Genomic DNA, 19,887 nt, shown 5'->3' on the forward strand with positions numbered 1-19,887 from the left:
TAATATTCGTTTTCAAAATTTCATCTAAATACTACCATTTTTTTTCTATAGAGGAAAAGGATACAAGGGCTAACATGAGTATTTAACTGACATAGTGTTTGTATTATCAACTTCGAGGTTAAATGTTCGACATTTTAATTACAACACCTTTGTAAAAAAAAAAAAGAAAAAAAAAGAAAAAAAAAAGAAAAAGAAAAAAGAAAAGGATACAAGGGCACTCCAGTCATTACATTCATCAATTCAAAATTTGTTTTCAATTCCTAACGGTCAGTTCATCCCATCATTTGCTTTCTTCTTCCTCAAAAACCCTCTGCTTTCTCCCATTTCGAAATTTGAAACTCTTTCTCTTTCTTTTCTTCTCTTTCTCTTTCAAAGCTTCAATTTCCTTCAGAATCAGTAACAATGAAGTCTAATACAGCAGAATCAGTGGAGACTGGTTTCTTGGGAAACATATCTTCTTCTTCCTTTCGAAACTTCCTTCCTCGATCCATCACTTCTAAGAAAAAAAACCTCATTCCCTCCATTTCTAAGAAAACTCCCAAATCCAACTCTGAAAACACCGCTCCTATTCACCCAAACATTCCCCTCAGCGACCATCAAATTCCCATTTCCAAGTCAGATTCCAATCTCGATCTGTCTGCATCTCAACCTCTTAATTTGAAGGTATGCCCAATTTTCTTTGGTGAATTTCAGTTCTGTTCAAAGAATTCTACTGATTTTTCTGTTTTATGATGAACTCTTAGGATGAAGTTGTTCAATCAGACAGTCAGTATGAAGTTCCTAACCCCCCTGATCCACCCATCAAGGTATGATGAAGTTTAATTTATGTTCGATCTGTAGATCTATGATTTCTTCTTGTCTTTGGTTGTTTGGTGAATGTTTACGGTATTTTCTTGTTCTTCTCTTTTGACGGCGGCGGTGGGTTTTTATATAGGTTGTTGTGAGAATTAGACCTAATGATAGAGACAATAAGGTGGAGAGGACGGTTAAGAGGATTTCTTCAGATGAATTGACATTCGGGGACCGTAAATTTTCGTTCAATTCGGTTTTCGATTCAGATTCAAAACAGGTACCGTGCTTGATCCTTTCTCTTTATAATTTCGGATTTAAAGCAAGAAGTCTGTTGGAAGTAACAATTTGTGATGTTGAAGTAGTTTGATTCTTATGGCATTTTTTGGTTAATTTTAGGAAGATATCTTTTCAAAGATTGGGATTCCGCTAGTCAAAGATGCCTTGGCTGGTTATAACACTTCCATCATGTCATTTGGTCAGGTAATAGTTCACTCTTATGTTTTACACAAATTCTCTTTCATTTACATAATGTCAATTGTCACAAGATGGAAAATTGACCTAAAATTTGCATTTTCGATTACTTGAATTGAATCTTTACAGTCGGGAAGTGGTAAGACATTCACAATCTGGGGTCCCCCAAGTGCCATGGTTGAAGATCCTTCACCCTCTAGTAGTAGCCAAGGCCTTGCTCCTCGCATCTTCCAAATGCTGTTTTCAGAGATTCAAAAAGTAGGCATCCATTGCCTTTCTATCAATTCAAGTGCATACCTATGTTTTTTGTTGTGTATGGTTGTCTAATATTCTGGTTATCCAATTCAGGAACAAGAAAATTCTGAAGGAAAATTGATAAATTATCAGTGTCGTTGTTCTTTTGTAGAGGTATTGATTATTTTCTTGGCTTTTTATACTAATTTTTAAAAATATTTATCTATAACCTCTATGATCTCACAGCCTTCTTTTGCTTTGATTTCAATTCCAGATATTTAATGAACAAATTGGGGATTTGCTTGATCCTACACAGAGGGACCTTAAGGTTAGTTGGCAGCCCACCATTCTTGATGTGCGGCTGATTGTCTTCAACATTCTTTTGTTTTTGGTATTTTATGCATTTTCTGTGCATTGATAAATATTTTGGTATATTTCACCAGATAAAGGATGATGCAAAGAATGGACTGTATGTGGAGAATGTCACGGAGGAATATGTAACAAGCTACGATGACGTGACTCAGATTCTTATCAAGGTGGGGAGTAGTGTGTGTGTATGTGTTTTGCTTTATTTCTACAATTCTTCCTTTGTTTTCAGCCATTGCAATTCAGGTTTCATTTGCTTACCTTTCTCTATGTACAATGCAGGGACTTTCAAGTAGAAAAGTTGGAGCAACCACTATAAATTCTAAGAGCTCTAGGTCTCATATTGTGTTTACTTTCATCATTGAGTCATGGTGCAAGGTACCTTGATTCTAGAGTTTGAGTTTAAGTACTTATTTATTACAGAGAAAACATGTAATTTGTATTTTATTTATTCTCCTGTTTTGTCAGTCTCTTATCATAATCATGTGATCAGCTAGTTTAAACATTCAAATTTACATCAGCAGTATATAATATAATGTACTTGGATGCAGGAAACATCATCCAAGTGCTTTGGTAGTTCAAAGACAAGCAGAATCAGCCTTGTTGATCTTGCTGGACTGGATAGGAATGTAAACGATGTCATGGGTAGACAATCCACAAGAGAAGGAAAGAATTTGAAGAAGTCTATGTCACGGCTCGGGTATGAGAAACAATGATTGGTGGAGTTTCTGGAATATTAGAGTTCATTTGTGCTAATCCTGTGTTTGCTTCAACTAAGATATCTGACAATGGAAACGGCTAATTTAGCTGATTATGCCTGCAGTTTGTCCTTTTTCTTACAAGCGTAGTAATTGTTGCTTTCATTATGTTCGTGCAGCCACTTGATCGATTCATTATCTAAAGAAACTGAATTAAGACCATCTGAAGATCGTTTGTACAGAGGTTCCTGCTTGACCCATTTATTAAGAGAGTCATTGGGGGGAAATGCCAAGCTCACAGTTATTTGTGCTATCTCTCCAGATAACAAGTACATATCATCCATTAGTTTTTTCTTAAATATTACTTCTATGTTTCACCAAGATTTTTTTATCACTAGCAATTCAAGTATACTCTTCTGGTTTAAGGTGCTAACCTTGTCTGAATGGGTACTGCGTACTACTCGCCTGGACACATACATTATCAGTTTTTTTTTCTTTACACGGCTAGATAGTTTTTCTTATTGTAATAGCTGATGTAGAAAATACAGTTATCTTGAAATATGTCCATGGATATATTAAAAGTAGATTTGTTTTTTTAAATGCAGCTATTCAGGTGAGACATTAAGAACGTTAAGATTCGGACAACGATTGAAATCCGTTAAGAATCAACCAATCATAAATGAAATAAAGGAAGATGATGTAAATTATCTGAGTGATCAAATTCGTCAATTAAAGGTAAGTTCGTTCATTCTTAGAAAATGACTTGTAAGTCTGAAGTAGTTTGCTTGCTAATTCAAACCAAACTTTATGTTTTGTTTGATTGCAGGAAGAACTTATAAGAGCAAATGCCAATTCAGGAAAGTCAATTGGAAAGACAGGTTACTTTCAAGGGCCTAATGTGAGAGACAGCCTGAATCATTTAAGAGTGAGTATCAATCGCTCTCTGATTTTGCCGTGCATTGATAACGATTCAGACGAAGAGGTTAGTTGTAACGAGGAAGATGTGAGGGAATTGCATCAGCAACTGGATAAGGTCCATAGCTTTTCTGAAGAGAACTCAGATAGAAGAGATTCACTTCACTTTTCCTCTGTAGGAGAAAGTTTTGCATCATATTCAATGAGTGACGATGAAGTAAGTTATCCCCAAACAATTGAAGAAATAAACCCAGAAGAACATCAGGATGAAAATTTTCATGAGGATAAGGTTATTTTAGCAGATGATCTTAGTAACCATGATGCCAAGGTTCCTGATCCTGTGAATCGAAGGAGTATTTCTGTCAGCTCATTCTATCACTTTCCTAATCTTGAAGATCCACCCTTGTCTGAGTCTCCAAAGATCGGAAATTCTCAAAGGAAAAGTTTGGCTGTTGCACCAAGTTTTGCAGACCACCATGAAAGTAAGATGTCAGACAGCTTTAAGTTTAATAAAGATGTAATGAGGCAGTCACTTAGTCAGAGTAAAAACATCAGATCCTCGCTGCGATCGAGCAATAAATTTGAGGATCCTACTGAGTCATTGGCAGCTAGTCTTCAAAGAGGTTTGAAGATAATTGATTATCACCAGCAAAGCTCAGCATTAAACAAATCTTCAGTATCCTTCTCCTTTGAACACCTGGCTCGAAAATCATGTCCAGAAGTCAACAAAGCTGTAGGATCTCTTCAAACATTGGAAGAAGATAATGGCATCTCCATATCTTCTCCCCATCAGCTTTGTGCATCTTGCAAAAGAAAAATTACCGAGAATGACACTAGTGAAGTGCTGAGTAGCTCCAATGAACTCGTAGCAGTAAACCAATCCAGGAATCTCAATGCCGTGGTAGGATTCAACCAAGGAGACGATCTTGAAAAGGTATACACTTTATCAATCATTTTATACACTTAAGGTAGTTTACTGTTAGAGGTTCAGCATGATACATTTTTATAGATATGGAATAGTGTATGAAATTAGATGTGTGAAGCGTTAGTTTCATGTTGAATATATGGTTTATAACATTTTCTGACATTCAATAATTGCGGAATACTCAACAGGAGACTGTACAAGAGAAATGTGAAATAAAGGAAGTGCAGGAGGTTCAGAACAATGAAAATTGTTTTACTGATGTGTCTGAGAAGGAAGAACTTCTTAAAGAAATTCACAATTTAAGGAGTAAGCTGCAGACATTTGCTGATGTTTCTGTTAACAAGTCAACTAACAATCTGAGATCGTCGCTACTGTTGTCACGCTCCATCCATCTCAGAAAAAGTGGCCTAGGAGGAGTAGGAGGTTGCCAAACTACTAATGAGGAAGAACTTGAAAAGGAAAGGGAGAGATGGACTGAAATGGAGAGTGAGTGGATTTCTTTAACTGATGAACTGAGAGTTGATTTGGAGTCCATTCGAAAGCGTGCAGAGAAGGTGGAGGAGGAACTGAACATGGAGAAGAAGTGCAATGAGGAGTTGGAGGATGCCCTTCACAGATCTGTTCTTGGACATGCTAGATTTGTTGAGCATTATGCTGAATTGCAAGAGAAATATAATGAGTTGGTTGGTAAGCACCGTGCTATTATGGGAGGGATAGCTGAGGTGAAAAAGGCTGCACAAAAGGCTGGTTCCAAAGGCCACGGTTCTCGCTTTTCAAAATCGCTTGCTACTGAGCTGTCAGCTCTGAGATTTGAGAGGGACAGAGAGAGAGAATTCTTGAAAAAGGAAAACAAAAGCCTTAAGCTCCAACTTAGAGACACTGCTGAAGCTGTCCATGCTGCTGGGGAACTTCTTGTTAGGCTTAGAGAAGCGGAAAATTCAGCATCAGTTGCAGAGGTAACTCTTCTTAATTTGATAGGTTGTGCACTTAGAACTGGAAAATCCATTCGTTGTTTTAAGAAAAACAATGCTATTTTAACATTAATACTCATTCACCATTTGGTTTCCGAAAGTTAAGCTTTTAAAGCACTACTACTTCCTCCTTTATACAAATAAAACAAAACTACCACTTTTGAACTCTGAATTCGAGTGTTTTATTAAGAAATTTGAAAACTAAGGCCTATTACTTTTGAACTCTGAATTCGAGTGTTTTCTTAAGAAATTTGAAAATTAAGACCTTCTTTAATTGTTAATTAGTTTTTGAAAACTATTTATTTTCTTGCACCTCATTTTTCGTCTTTCTAACTAAAAATTTGAATTTTAAAACATTTTTTTGAGTTTTTAAAATTTGACTTGGGTTTTCAAAACACTCCTAAAATGATGTAGAAAGTAAAACAAAGAAAAATTGAGGTAAAGAATGTAAAATCTTGAAACTTAGGGACCAGATTGAAACAAAACTCAAATCTCAAAGATAAAATTATAACATTTTGAAACTTAAGGGGACTAAATTGAAACAAAACTCAAAACTTAATGATAAAAAAAATGTAACATTTAAAATCTAAGGATCAATTATCACATAGAAACTATACCCAAAACCGGGGACCAAATTACTTTTCCCTTAAAAAATATGTCTATTGGCAAAGAGTGAGCAGTTTAGAAATTTGGGGAAAGCTTTTTCATGACATCTTCTTTTGAAAAACACAGGAGAACTTCACATCAGTTCAACAAGAGAACGAGAAGTTGAAGAAGCAAATGGAGAAGCTCAAAAGAAAACATAAAATGGAGATGATTACAATGAAGCAGTACCTTGCAGAGAGTAAGTTGCCAGCTTCAGCTCTCGAACCACTGTATCACGATCACTCCGACCTTGGAACCGACAAGAGAGCCTCGTATATGGACGACGATCAAGCCTGGAGATCGGAATTTGGAGCTATATATCAAGAGCAGCACTACTAAACTATCTAGTTTGAACCAAACTTTTCTAGAAGTATAGTCAGGACATGAACTTTGGTTTGTACAAAGGGAGGAGGGGGCTGCTGCATTAGACCCTACTTGGGTCATGTGAAATTCAATGATTTATTTGTGACATTATTTGTTTTAGGTAGAATGATGGGTATTGATTTTTTCCATTGTAATTGTATGGATCATTTATTCAAAGTTTCCTATTGTATCTGCAATATGAAGTTGTGTCTTTACTTTTTAAAAACCTTTGAATTAATGGATGAGATTTCCATCCATTAATATAAACTTCTGATGAATTTTAAGCAAATAAGCGTACAAATTTAGTAGATACCATCCCAAAATACAATAAGGTTTTATTTTTTTATTTTCAAGATGTGGGAAAATGAACTTCTAATCTAGCACTAGCTTATGTCAGTTGAACATACTTATGTTGGCAAAAAAGAGAAAAAAAACTTATATCAACATGTCAAAACGAGCCTAGTTCAACTGATATACGGATGTGCTAGTGACTTAAGAGATCTGTGATTCCTATTCCCATTACTCTTATTGTACTAAAAAAGAAAAGAAAAAATAACTTAAATGTTTCGAGTATTATGAAATTTCAATTTCATCCAATTAAACCTTATCCATATAATTTGATAGATGAAAAATCAATAATATCTCATTTAAAAAAACTTTAAACATTGGTAAAAATATTCTTAAACTTAAAAATATTAAAATATATATTTATAACTAGTATGAAAAATTCTATATAGAAGGTCTAAATTATTCACTTATTTAAAAATTATTAGTTGGATAAAACTGAAAAGTATAGAAATATAAATCAAAACGACGTCGTGGAGAAGCGTTAGATGGGTACAGTACAAGTGTTTATGTTATAAGCAAACGGTTAAACGCGAGTGGTGAGAGGAAACGAAGGCGATTGCTATCCGTTCGTGAAAGAAGAAAATGAAGAATCTTTGGTTATTTTTCTGATTCGGGAGATTGAGATTGGAAAAGGGTTTTATTTACAGAGCAGAGTGAAGAAGAAGATAGAGAATCGATAGCCATGGTGGATTCTTCTAAGGATGTGTCATCTGACGCTGGGCTCGAAACCAATCCCTCTGACAGCCCTAATTCTTCCGACGCCATAGTTCCTTCCTCTTTCAATGGCCCTGCTCTTTGTCTTTTCAGGTTTGCCGGTGACTCCGCTGCCGGAGCATTCATGGGCTCCATTTTCGGCTACGGTCTCTTTCTCTCTCTCTCTTCTCAACAATCTTTCGTTTGTTTTTGGTTTTATATTCAGTTGTTGAATTTGGGATTTTGGTTGTAGACTGACCTGATTCCAGTTATTGGCAATTCTTAAATGTTTTGATGCTCTGTTTCTAGAATTTCACTTTCTCCTCCTGGCTTCCTGATGTTACTCTCATGCATGTGCCACTTCTTTATGTAACGTTTCAATGTTGTTAGAGTTGAGACTTTTTTTTTTTGTTTTTGTTTGTTTTTGTTTTGTTTTTCAGTTCCTATTGTTGGAATTTGTTTTCAGTATAATGATGTCACGTCATTGTATGTGATGTACACGAAAATGGTATAGGGCAATCAGTACACACTTCATAAAAATACACGAGTTAGTTACCATAGATAAGTAGTACAGTTGAGTGAACGACTTTGACGAGCTAACTACTCTTCAAGATGGGGAATGGAGATTTGCAACACCTAACTGACTCAATAGAAAGGATCTGGAAAGCATATTAGCAAGCCGAAATTGACTCCAGACAGGGAGTAGCTTAATAAAATCATCTAAAAATCAGAGCATGAAAACAGGAAGACAACAAGATACATGAATGTTACCAAGTAGCATTAGAGCGAACACGATTGGACTTCCAAGAAACCATAGAATTCTAATAATTGAGTATTGAGACAAGTACCAATCAACATCCAGAAAAGCTTTCAAGAACAGCCATGAGATATGTTGTCATTGGACTACCACTTAGACATGAAGAGGGAAACATATATTTGGCACCAAATCTGTAGAGATAGTAGTTGACGAGAAAGCGATTAGGAAAAGAATCATCACCACTGGTTATGTCTAATTTCAATTTCTGATTGATAGGCAAAGGAATTGGCTTAGAGTCACCAACCTAAACATAACTCAACTAGTTTAGCATATATCTTCAACTAAAAGGTCAAAGGTTTGAAACCTCATCCCATCATGTTGTCGAATTCAAAAAAAAAAAAAAAAAGGAAAAAAAAAAAAAGCTTAGAGTGATAGGAAGCCAATGTTCTTCATTAGTTGTAAATGGTGCCTTCCTCGAAGCAAGAAGACTAATACTTAACCAACTCCTGAGCTGAGAAAATAATCGAAAGAACCAAGATCTTTAAACTGAAACTGTCCATGAAGCAAACATTTAACTGAATGAGTGGTATCTTGACAAGGACGTGTTAAAATAATAAAATCAATGTACACCAACGCAGCAAACAAACAATCTGAATGTCCATGAGTAAATCTGTCGTGGACTAAAAAACCAAGGGAAAGGAGCATATGAGAGAACTCAATGAACTATCGACAAGACAACCATTTGAAGCTTTAAATGGAGCAATTCAATTGGCACACCGTGAACTTTGCTTAACCATTAATTCTTTTTGAATAAGAAATGATTTCATTGATAAATGAAACAAAGGAGTAAAGACTCCCAACCCTTTAGGTGATTTACAAAAATAGCCTCCAATTGGAAATTAAATATAACTATAAAGATTAAATGGGTGCTTATTCCTGCACTAGAAGCAAAGACCAACCAAAAGCCTCCGACATAGTGGCCCAAAATCGATAAACATACCAATTTTGCTAGAAAATATGGCACAGAGTTTCTGCATCATAATGCACCAAGAAGGAGATGAAGCAATAAAAGTCATTCATCGTTGTAATCTACTAGCCATATTAATATCCCCAAGACTAAGCTCTCAAAGAAGAATTTTAATTTTATTTGTTATCCTTCCAAACCACATTATAAAGATCCTTCAAAAGATGAATAACATTACCACCAGAATTTCCAAAAGAGATTTCGTAGTAAAACATCTAGAAGATTCAAGAGGCCAAAATTCAAATGCCAAGTGAATTATAGAGTCTACTTGGAGAATAGATGGGAAGGAGTAACATTGGAGTCTTAACATTGCTTAACCATTACTCTTATTAAAAAAAAAAAAACATTGCTTAACCATTAACTTGATTGTTAGATTTATGTCCCTTAGGAAGAGGCATATATACCTCCTCAAACATGAGTGCCTTGGAATTGTCCAAGTCTTGCCAACAAAATTGATTGGCAAACATGATTAGGAAGAGCAATAAACATGTTTAGAATGGTTCTCTAAGATTGAAAAAGTTTTCTAGAATACCTGATATGTCTATTTGCACAAGAATCAATGAAACATTCACTAATTGTGTCTGATTTAGAGTCAAAGTGAGCCATTGCTCAGCGGTAATTGACATGTGCTCCTTCCCCAAGATTGGAAGTCCAAATAGTGCATGGAACTCATTGACACAGTTGTACAACCTATATAATAGATCCTGTTAAACTAATGTTGTAATTTCAAATAGTGCATGGATAATTAATTCTTGTGCAAATAGCCATATTTTGTATTCTAGAACACCTTCTCAATCTTAGAGAACCATCTAAACATGTTTGTTGCTCTTCAATCACCCGTCAATGCTTTTTTGGTTTTTCAATGCTTTTTTGGTTTTTTTGGCTGGTCAATTTTGTTGGTGAGACTTGGATGACTACGAGCCTGTTTGGATTGACTAGAGAGGAAAATGTTTTTCAAAAAATTTATTTTTATTTAAACTCTTTTGATGAAAACTAGTTAAAATACACTTCAAAAATTAGTATGAATGATTGCCAAACACTTAAATTTTTTCCAAAATGACTTATTTTCAAAGTTAAACCAAACACACCCTACAAGTCACTCATATGTGAGGGAGTTTATATGACTTTGCCTAAGGAATATAGATCTAATCATCGGGTCAATGGTAATGCAAAGATCATGGTTTTTCAGTTAAATGGCTCCATTTGTGGTTTAGGGTTTAGTAACACAGTTAAAAATATGATCTGCTATATGAAGTGTAGAAGAACTGGCCACGTCTTCATTACTGGAGGGAGATAATGACTGATGACTTTGAAACCGGTGAGTTCCAGACTTCCAGTTTATTGAATAGGAAATACGGGAATATTCGAGAGCGTGTCCCTCCCAAGACACCCGAGTCAAATATTACCAAAAAATGTACTAATGGTGTAATCTACTCCTAATACTCACCTTCTTTCCTGAATCACACCATACATCAGCTATCTACCTAACTCACATTCCTTGGGACCCACATTGAACATTATGCAATATGCATAATACTAGACAGTTGGCCTAGTCCTCACTTTCCTACGGGAATACATTTTAAGAACTGGTGGTCTGCCAGAAACATACTCACTAGATGATTATATTGAATGGGAATAAGACTACTAAAAAGCTCAAGTTCTGGCTTCTATTCAGGACCCATCCCAATCACATGATTAGCAATTAGCATAAACCTGTGAACTATTCAGTAGGTTAGATGAAGAAAAATTATGTTTATGTTTATAAACTGCTAGATTACTATGAATCTTGGATCACAACGATCCTGCTGACAACCTTTAATCTCATAAGTCATAATGTGCAAACCAGGCTTCTTTCTTGCATGATTTATTGAAACGAAATTAAAAGGTTTCCGTTTCTTACTGCTCTCAAAGTTAAGAGAGCAAAGGGCTCTGAACTGTCATTTAACGAACAAACTTTTTTTAATTTTTTTATTTTGATAAAGAAACAGCGACTCCTTGGTTCCTCTCCTTCCAAAGAATCTCAAAGGAAGTGTGGGTGCAAGTAATATGAAGCCACAGCTAAGAAGATCTTTCACATTATTAGGGGAAACCAGAGACTACCCAATATCAGCACAAATTATTTAACGAACAATTTGTTGTTGCTTCTCCAGTATGACCTGCAGAGAAGCTTTACTCATTGGCATCCTGGGTATCATTGACTCTAAAGAAATAAGAAATGTCAAGATACCAATTTTATTTTCAGCTTTTCTAGTATAGCCATGCTCTAGTGAGGAATAAGGCATGCCCGATATTTGGAACACAATAACATGGCGTCATTGGGGTACACTATTTTACTAACAATCTAGTATGGGTATTGTGTATAATTTACTTCCATTGGAACTCATGAAAAAGAACTACATGTTTCAGAAGTTGCTATACACTAGGAAACCATCTTCTGCACTGATATAATATTGTGTCTGAAGGGATGAAAAGCTTTTTATATGCACTTAAACTAGCATACTCGTCATATAAATATGCAAGTTCGTAACCATGGAGTTCTAACACAATTCTCTGTTTCACCATTATAAATGAAAGTTCCTTTACTTGCAATATTGCAACGTGAATATTAAAAGTGAATGCATTTTGAGTGTCCTTTAGGTTCGGGATTGATTAAGAAGAAGGGCTTTAAAGGATCATTTGCAGAGGCTGGATCTTGTGCGAAGGTGTGATTTTCTCGGAAAAGACTACTGGAGTTCTTCTCACTGAATGAATTTCATTACTGATTTCTGTCCCAAGCTTTTTAAGGTCCCATTTTGTCCACTAATCTTTTGTTTATTTCAATTTATGAAAAATCAGACATTTGCAGTTTTGTCTGGGGTACACAGTTTGGTTGTTTGCATGTTAAAGAGGCTGAGAGGAAAGGATGATGGTGTGTATCTTCACTTTGGAAAAATTAGTAATTATAGCCATATCAATCCCTTTCTAATGAAGTTTACGAATTTTGTAGTTATCAATGCTGGGGTAGCTGGATGCTGCACTGGTTTAGCTCTAAGTTTTCCAGGTAGAGTAACCTTTGCAACTGGCATCTCACTTCATTCTGTAATTTATCCGTGTCTTCACTTGGTGAGTAAGAAGAAACCTCATGATTACTGGATTACGTTTTCGGGGGTATCTCGCTTCTCTGTATTTTTTTCATTCCATTGGAATGCATAAAGAAAGAGATTACACCTCATAAGCCTCAGTTGCCACCATGATAGTTCTATATATCAAGCAACTCTTCATTTAATTTATGACGACTTGAATCTCATAATCATTGAGCGTCCCAATCAGACTTGTGTTTCAACTTGCTTTTTTATTACACTAATATTACTTTTATTTGAACTCCTGTATGTAAAAGAGGCTTTTATTCTGCAGGCGCTCCACAGGCTCTTCTTCAGAGTTGCATAACTTTTGGAGCTTTTTCCTTTATACTAGAAGGCCTTAACAAGCAGCAGCCAGCATTGGCTCATCCCATTTTCTCGAGAACGAGAAGTGATATGGAGAGGAATCGTCCTCCGTTGGTCTTGCCCCTTCAGTTTGCACTTCCAGTTGAACTTAAAGGTGCATTTTCTGCATTCTGCAAGTCCTTGGAGAAGAGCAGAAAGAGCTGGTAATGTCCAGAATTCTTAAAATCTTTTGCAGAACAGCCATTTAGTTTAAATTTGTAGCCAATGCTTGAAAGAGTTTGTTGCAATTTGAGTTGGAAATGAATCTGGTTTTTTGCTGGGTGTAACTGTGGACTTTTCGATGGTTTATTTGGTGCAATTTTTGCTATTTTATTCGAAAATGCCTTTAGCTTCTTCCTAAGTTACAGATAATATGATCTTCTTGCTTGGATTACCAAACATAGATGGATTTGTATACTTATTATAGAAGTAATTAGGAACAATAGATAATAAGAATATTAAAGGAATGGGGTTTTCTTTATAATATCAGCTGTTAGGTTAACAAGAAAACTCAAACTCGAGATCAATAATACTCAAAGATAGAAATATATATTTCAATATCGATGAAGAAACTATAATATATTATAATTTTTCGAAATGGCTGTTCTCTCCCAAACTCTTCCAACTTAAAACTACTACCAAAATTTTGACACCTTTCCAACCCACTCCATTCATTTAGAAATATTTAAACAATCAACCTACTTTATCAATGATGTTTATTTCATACCTAGATTTTTGTAGAATTTTTTGGATAAATTTAACCTTGTAGTAGATTCTCTCTTATTAAGTGTTTTCCATTTAATTGTTTATTATTTTATTTGTTAACAAATATATTATATATCCCTAAATCTTAGGAATATGTTGGTTATGTTCTCAAAATTATTCACTTAAACAAAGGTGAAAATTGCAACAATTAACATATTTTAAGGATGTATTTTGCAATTTTTCCTGACATTATTATTATATAATATTTCACATATATTTAATATATATCTTAGTAGAATTGGGACCAAAATTATAAGGGAAATTATTTTAAATGGTAAAACTCTTGAAAATATTTACAAGATATAACAAAATTTTAGAATTATCAATGATAGACGTTGATAAACAATGATAGACTTTGACGTTGATAAACAATGATAGACTTGGATGTTGATAAACACTGATAGACTTGTATTAGTGTCTATCAATATCACTAATAAAAGTCTATTGGTGTCTATCAATATCACTAATAAAAGTCTATTAGTGTCTATCAACGTTTATCATTTCATTGATAGTTCTAAAATTTTGCTATTTTTTGTAAATATTTTGGTATATTTTTTTATATTTAAAAACAACCCAAATTATAATATAGGGTGTATATTATATAACAATCTTAAATTTGTAACTATAGGGTATATATTATATAATTTGACCAAATTGTAGTTATGAGCAATTTGCGAAGGGTCAACTTATTGTTGATTGGTTATATCTATGGACATAGGAATGTTTTAGATTCATTCACATAATTAATCTTACATTAAATTTTAGATTCATTCACATAATTAATCTTACATGTATCTATTTAATGTTAGGTAATTACATTTATGAGAGTAGTTCAGAATGAATGTAGCAAATACAAGTGAAAGGTTGAATCATTTCATGGTGATTTTTCAATTAGTTTAAATAGCACAGTAATCTCCACATTTTAAGAATTGGAATTGAAATTTGAATGAATTTTCTTAGAGTTTATTCTCTCAAGTTTTGTGCTTTCTTTGTATTCTTGTGTTTAGAATGCACGATTTTAGAACTTTCAATCTAATTTGATATGTTATTGTGTTTGCTGGAAAAAAAAAGTTTGTGAAAAAAATAGGAAAAAAAAGTGATTTATCGTTTTCTTGCGATCTTTCATCTTCTTTTATTTTCTTCATATTTCAGTATACTTGTCGGAAAAATTGAAAAAAGAAATTGGCTTTTGCATCTTTTCATAAGTGATATTTAAAAAAAAAAAATCGTGATTTTGTGACTTTTCACATTCTATATCATATTGAAATATTCTTACATGATTTTCATAAGAATACTATAAGATTTGCTCAAGTTTGAGATACTAGAAGATTTATGATTTATGTCATCGAAGAAGAAATTATCATGTGACTTACGTTAATGATGACAATTTTTGGAAAAATTTTAGAGAAAGGTTGCCAAAGTTGAGCCAATCCATTGATTACATAGGTCAATTGAATGAAAATTTGAAGTTACAAAAGTTAGCCACGAAGAATCATGCCACGTGAGCTATTGAAAATCAAGAAGATAGTCCATTGCTAGAAATTGTTCAACTCATATTCCAAATGAGGAAATTCATTCACAAGTTGAAAAGAAAAATTCCATGGAGAGCACCGAGATGTTTGAGATTGGAGTCATGACAAAAACTCTAGAAAAATGTGAGGAGAAAGAAGAGACTCGAAAAAGAGAGAAAAGTGAGACAATAGAGAAAAAAGAAACACAAAAGAGTTGCTGTGAAGACAAATATGAAAGTGAGAAAAATCTTGAGAGTGGTGGTTTTTCGTATCCAAACAAAATTCTCTCATCCTATCATTTTTCTTGTGTTCTTGATAATCCAATGGAGTCATTGCAAAAGGCGTCCATACATCAAGTTCATATATAATTCTAAAGAAGATATTACCATCTAATTGTTGTTACATGTTCAAAATGATGACTACAAAGTTGCGTTACAAAGTGATCCTTAAGATTCAAGGACAAATCCTCTCGAAGAAGAGGAGAATGATAAGCAAATAATTAGTAATGATTAGCTCAAACATTAAATAAGTTACTTCCAAGCTAAGCTTCCTAATAGAGTTAAAAAGTTGTATCCTTTCATGCATCAAAAGACAACTTTTCATCCAAAAGTCACAATGAACCTAAAAATTAAGATTCATTCATAACTATATTGAATTATGTACTAATTCAATCTCATGCATTTATATTTATTAGGTAGTTGAAAGGGTGTTGGATGAATTTAGACAATTAGATGAAATGGTGTGTCTTTTCAAAATGTCTTTATTAGTATAAATACTAATGTACTTTTGACATTTTAAAACAATATTTTGAATTTAAATGAAAATTTTCTTAGAGCTTCATCTCGCAAGCTTATGTTTTCTTTGTATTATTGTGTTTAGAATGCATGTTTTTAGAGCAAACAAGGAAGAATCAAGTCACACAATCTATTCCAAATCAAGAAGATTGCCCAATTCTTCAAGATGACAAAACCGATTCCAAATGGTGGAGATCACTCTCAAGTTGAAAAGAAAGATTCCAATGGTGATGTTATTGAGATGAATGAGGGTGATCATTAAAGTTTGAGAGATGAATTAAAAGGTGAAGTAGTTATGGAACGCAAGGAGAAATTTCAAGTACGTGTTGTGAATGAGACCATAACAAATTCTCTAGAGAAAGTGGGAATAGTTTGGAGATTGAGAAAACATCAGAAAATGAGACATTAGAGTCAAAAGAAAAAGAAGAGAATGTGATTAAGAGTGGAAGTGAAGAAAAATATTCATGAGAAAAAAATCATGGGAGTAGTTTTCCACCTAAACTTCCTATTATATGTTGCATTGAAAGCACGATGGGGGATGGTCAATTTTGAAAATTTTCATCTAAGACGATTAGTGTGGAGTGCGCTACAAAGAAATTTCATATTTGATTTTGGAGGAGTCGAGCCTTTCAAACTTCTTTCCAAAGTTCGAAACAATGATTACAAAATTGCGTTACACGACCATCTAAGATCCGAGAAAGAATCTTCTCGACGAAGGGAGAATGATAAGCAAATAATTAACAATGATTAGGAACTAGAGCATTAAAAGGTTTGCTTCCAAGTTAAGCTTCCAAATATGAAGAGTTGCAATCCTTCAAGAATCAAAATTACCAAGAGATACAATAAATACGACAATAAATATGAAATTTTAGATTCATCCATACAATTAATCTAACATGTATTTATTTAATGTTATTTATTTACATTTATGAGAGTAGTTGAAAGAGTATTAGATGAATGTAGCCAAAATAGATGAAAGGTTTTTTTCAATTAGTTTAAATAAGGTGGTAATCTCCACATTTTAAGAATGAGACTTTGAATTTGAATGAAAAATATCTTAGAGTTTATCTCTCAACCTTTATGCATTCTTTGTATTCTTGTGTTTAGAATGCATGTTTTAAAACTTTCAATCTAGTTTGATCCATTAGATTGGGGAGAGTTCAAAATCTTGAAGTTCAGAACAAATTCTCATTTCTTCTTGATCATCGATCAATCTTTCAAGCCAAATATGTTTAAATTTCTTGAGGTTACTTATCAATTAGTTAATCGGGGTTATTCTCATTATTGTTGTGAGGTTCACCTGGAATAAGGGGAGTTCTCAAACGTGATTGAGGTAGTTTCTTTTATCAATAGGTTATAAGAGAGATGTGCATTTTAATGTGATTAAAATGCATATTATATGATTAATTAAGTTAGTTAATTAATCATATTATATATTATATTATATGATAATATAATGCATATTTAATAACTCCCCATTACAAGGGAGTTATTCCTTCACGATGGATGGGAGTTAAAATAACTCCCTTCCCCTCTTCCTATCTAACTGTGTTTTTACATAATAGATGAGAGGTTGATGAATACGTGATATTGCAAGAAGAAAACCCTCTCTGAAATTTCCTTTCCCAAAATCTGCCTGCATTTACTTTTCCTTCTCCCAAAAACTCTAAAGGAGACCACACTTCTTCTTCCTTGCCAGAGAATAGCAAGATAACTATGTGGTGGTGTCTAGTATTTTGGTATTCCCGTTTGTACATATTCGAGATTGTGATCTTAAAGAGGAATTTTGAGAAGACATTATCTTCAAGGGTAAACTCTTCTTTTCCCTCTAACTCTTTGTAGAAAGCATGTTTGTAGGTTTTATTTTGTTTATCCTGTTGTACATAATACTGTATGTTCTTCTTTGATTTTGATGTTTTTCAAAATTCAAATTCAATTGCACGGTGTTCACACGCTTTGGCGAGAAATTCGATTCCTTTCATTGATATTAGAGACAAATTGTGCATTTTGATTTTCAATTTGAAATGAAAATCAGAGAAAAAGTGGGTAATATTCTGCATTGTGAATATTGGGTATTGCAAATAGATGTTTTAAATTTTGACACTAAGAATGTGACTATAGTTGTAAGGGCTCATTTTTTTAGCATTTAAATTACACTATCGAGTCTGTGTTCTTGCCTTTGGCAACTGTTGCTGAAGAAGGAGAGCAAGAACATAATTTGTGAGATCAAGATCGAAGCAGAGAATTGCATTCTCTACTAGAGCATAAGGCATAACGTTGCAACACTGTGCTTTATGCTACGACATAGAAAGCCCAGTGTAGCTACGCTCGACAACAACATTGCAATGTTGCGGTTGAGAGAAACGTAGCATTACACTATGACAACTACGCTACCCATCGTACCTACGATCGATAGGAGTGTCGCTACATTCTGAACGGTTGACACGCGCGCGAGGAGTTGTATCCAACTATGGGTTTGATCCTTGGTGGCAATTTTAGCAATAGTTTTTTTGGATGTTCTATTCGAATTTATGTAAATTTATTTAATTAATTAAATTGATATAATTTGATTATATTGATTTAATTAATTTTTTTAGGGGCACCAAAATTTGGTTTATTTTGCTATTTATTTAATTTATGCATTTGATGTATGATTAAATATTATATGTTGCATAATGCATGCCACATAGTTTTAAAATCCCGCCTTAGGATAAACATTAATCATGCATCATATTTAATATAAGTATTATGTTATATAGTTGCATGATCCTATAAACATGTACATGCATCATATTTAATATTAATGTTATATTATATGGATGCATGTTTCATTAAACATATTCATGCATCATACTTTAATATAAATGTTATATTGTATGATGGGTATGTTTTATTTTCCTTAGAGATTAATATAAATACTATATTATAGGATGAAAATGGTAATGCATTGAGCATGATATTACTTAGTAAATATAAATGTTATATTTATTAATGTCATTAGATGTATGTTATAGGTTTTAATGTTTCATTAATTTACAAAAGTTATAAGTTTAATGACCTAGATTAAAATCTATAATCAAGAGTTGCATGTAAACATAGGTCTTAAATAATTTTAAATGGTTTAAAATTAATTCACTTAGACTTATGTTAAAAATATTTCTAATATGACTAGAAATAGATTAATTTTTTATATTTGTTTTAATTCGATTAAAATGAATGCAATAAAAAAAATTATAAAATAATTATGAGTCTTTTGTCTAAAGAATGTTTTGTCCAATGATTGAGGTATTTAAGCGGATGGAAACAGAACACCTCTATCTAGGAACCGATTGAATTAGATAAATATTTTATATGTATGCAATACATGATTAAATTTATTAAGTGTTTAATAAATTATAATTATATATTGTTAAACTATCCGAGGTAAAAGTTATATTTAGCCAATTTAACAATAGACTAGATAAATTCTTACCTTATTCTTCTTCCTCAAGATTTTCCCTCCTCTTCCATTCTCTTCTTCTTCTTCAACCTTTTCTTTTATTTTTATTGCTTATTTTTCAGATGGCTTGCTGACTTTAGGTTCACCAGAATCGAATTTCGTCTGCTGGAAGTCGAGCTGCTCGTCGGAGGTCACGCGTCGTTCGCCGGGAGTCACGCCATTCGAGATGCGAAGCGTCAGATCTGTGTAGCTGTCGGTGTTAGTCTTCGTCGAAGGAACTGCGTTCGCCGGGCGTCTCTACGGATCTGATTCTCGTCTGCCCAGCTGCGGGGTTTGCCAGAGCTGCAGATCTGCTCAACGGAAATCGCGTCGTTGAATGGGTCGCCGGAATGTATGCTCGTTGGAGAATTTCTCTATGAACACTTCCTCTAACTAAACTCAAATTCTCACCTCCACCCCTTTGTGTATTTCCTTCTCATCTCTCTACTGCTTATTCTCCATTTGTGCTTTTAGCTCACCTCTCTCCTCCATGTCTCTGCTCATTGTGTATTTTACCCTCTTTTTTAGGCCATTAATATGGATTAAGACAGAATTTGTTAAGAGGATGGGGGGAGAAAGAAATGTGAAGGGGTTGAAGGAAGGGGAAGACTAAGTCAATGGAAAAAGAAAATTTTTTAAAAAATTATTTTATTTTAAATATTTATTTGTTTAC

At 33.7% G+C, this 19,887-nt stretch overlaps 2 protein-coding genes across 2 annotated transcripts; both read left to right on the plus strand.

Moving 5' to 3' along the window:
* The first annotated feature begins 303 nt into the window (after positions 1–303).
* On the plus strand, positions 304–6,603 carry LOC120089969 (kinesin-like protein KIN-12F). The gene is made up of 15 exons (XM_039047422.1): positions 304–663; positions 744–806; positions 935–1,069; positions 1,189–1,272; positions 1,393–1,521; positions 1,612–1,671; positions 1,772–1,825; positions 1,941–2,033; positions 2,146–2,241; positions 2,415–2,563; positions 2,741–2,890; positions 3,167–3,296; positions 3,388–4,410; positions 4,590–5,357; positions 6,105–6,603. The coding sequence occupies exons 1-15, from the start codon at positions 403–405 to the stop codon at positions 6,354–6,356; spliced, it is 3,447 nt and encodes a 1,148-aa protein (XP_038903350.1). The 5' UTR covers positions 304–402; the 3' UTR covers positions 6,357–6,603.
* Positions 6,604–7,250: 647 nt separating this feature from the next.
* LOC120091085 (chloroplastic import inner membrane translocase subunit TIM22-2-like) lies at positions 7,251–13,007 on the plus strand. The gene is made up of 5 exons (XM_039048916.1): positions 7,251–7,588; positions 11,840–11,904; positions 12,038–12,110; positions 12,189–12,242; positions 12,596–13,007. The coding sequence occupies exons 1-5, from the start codon at positions 7,411–7,413 to the stop codon at positions 12,832–12,834; spliced, it is 609 nt and encodes a 202-aa protein (XP_038904844.1). The 5' UTR covers positions 7,251–7,410; the 3' UTR covers positions 12,835–13,007.
* The last annotated feature ends 6,880 nt before the right edge of the window (positions 13,008–19,887 follow it).

The sequence above is a fragment of the Benincasa hispida genome, chromosome 11, assembly GCF_009727055.1.
Source record: "Benincasa hispida cultivar B227 chromosome 11, ASM972705v1, whole genome shotgun sequence".
Classification (NCBI taxonomy): Eukaryota; Viridiplantae; Streptophyta; class Magnoliopsida; order Cucurbitales; family Cucurbitaceae; genus Benincasa; species Benincasa hispida.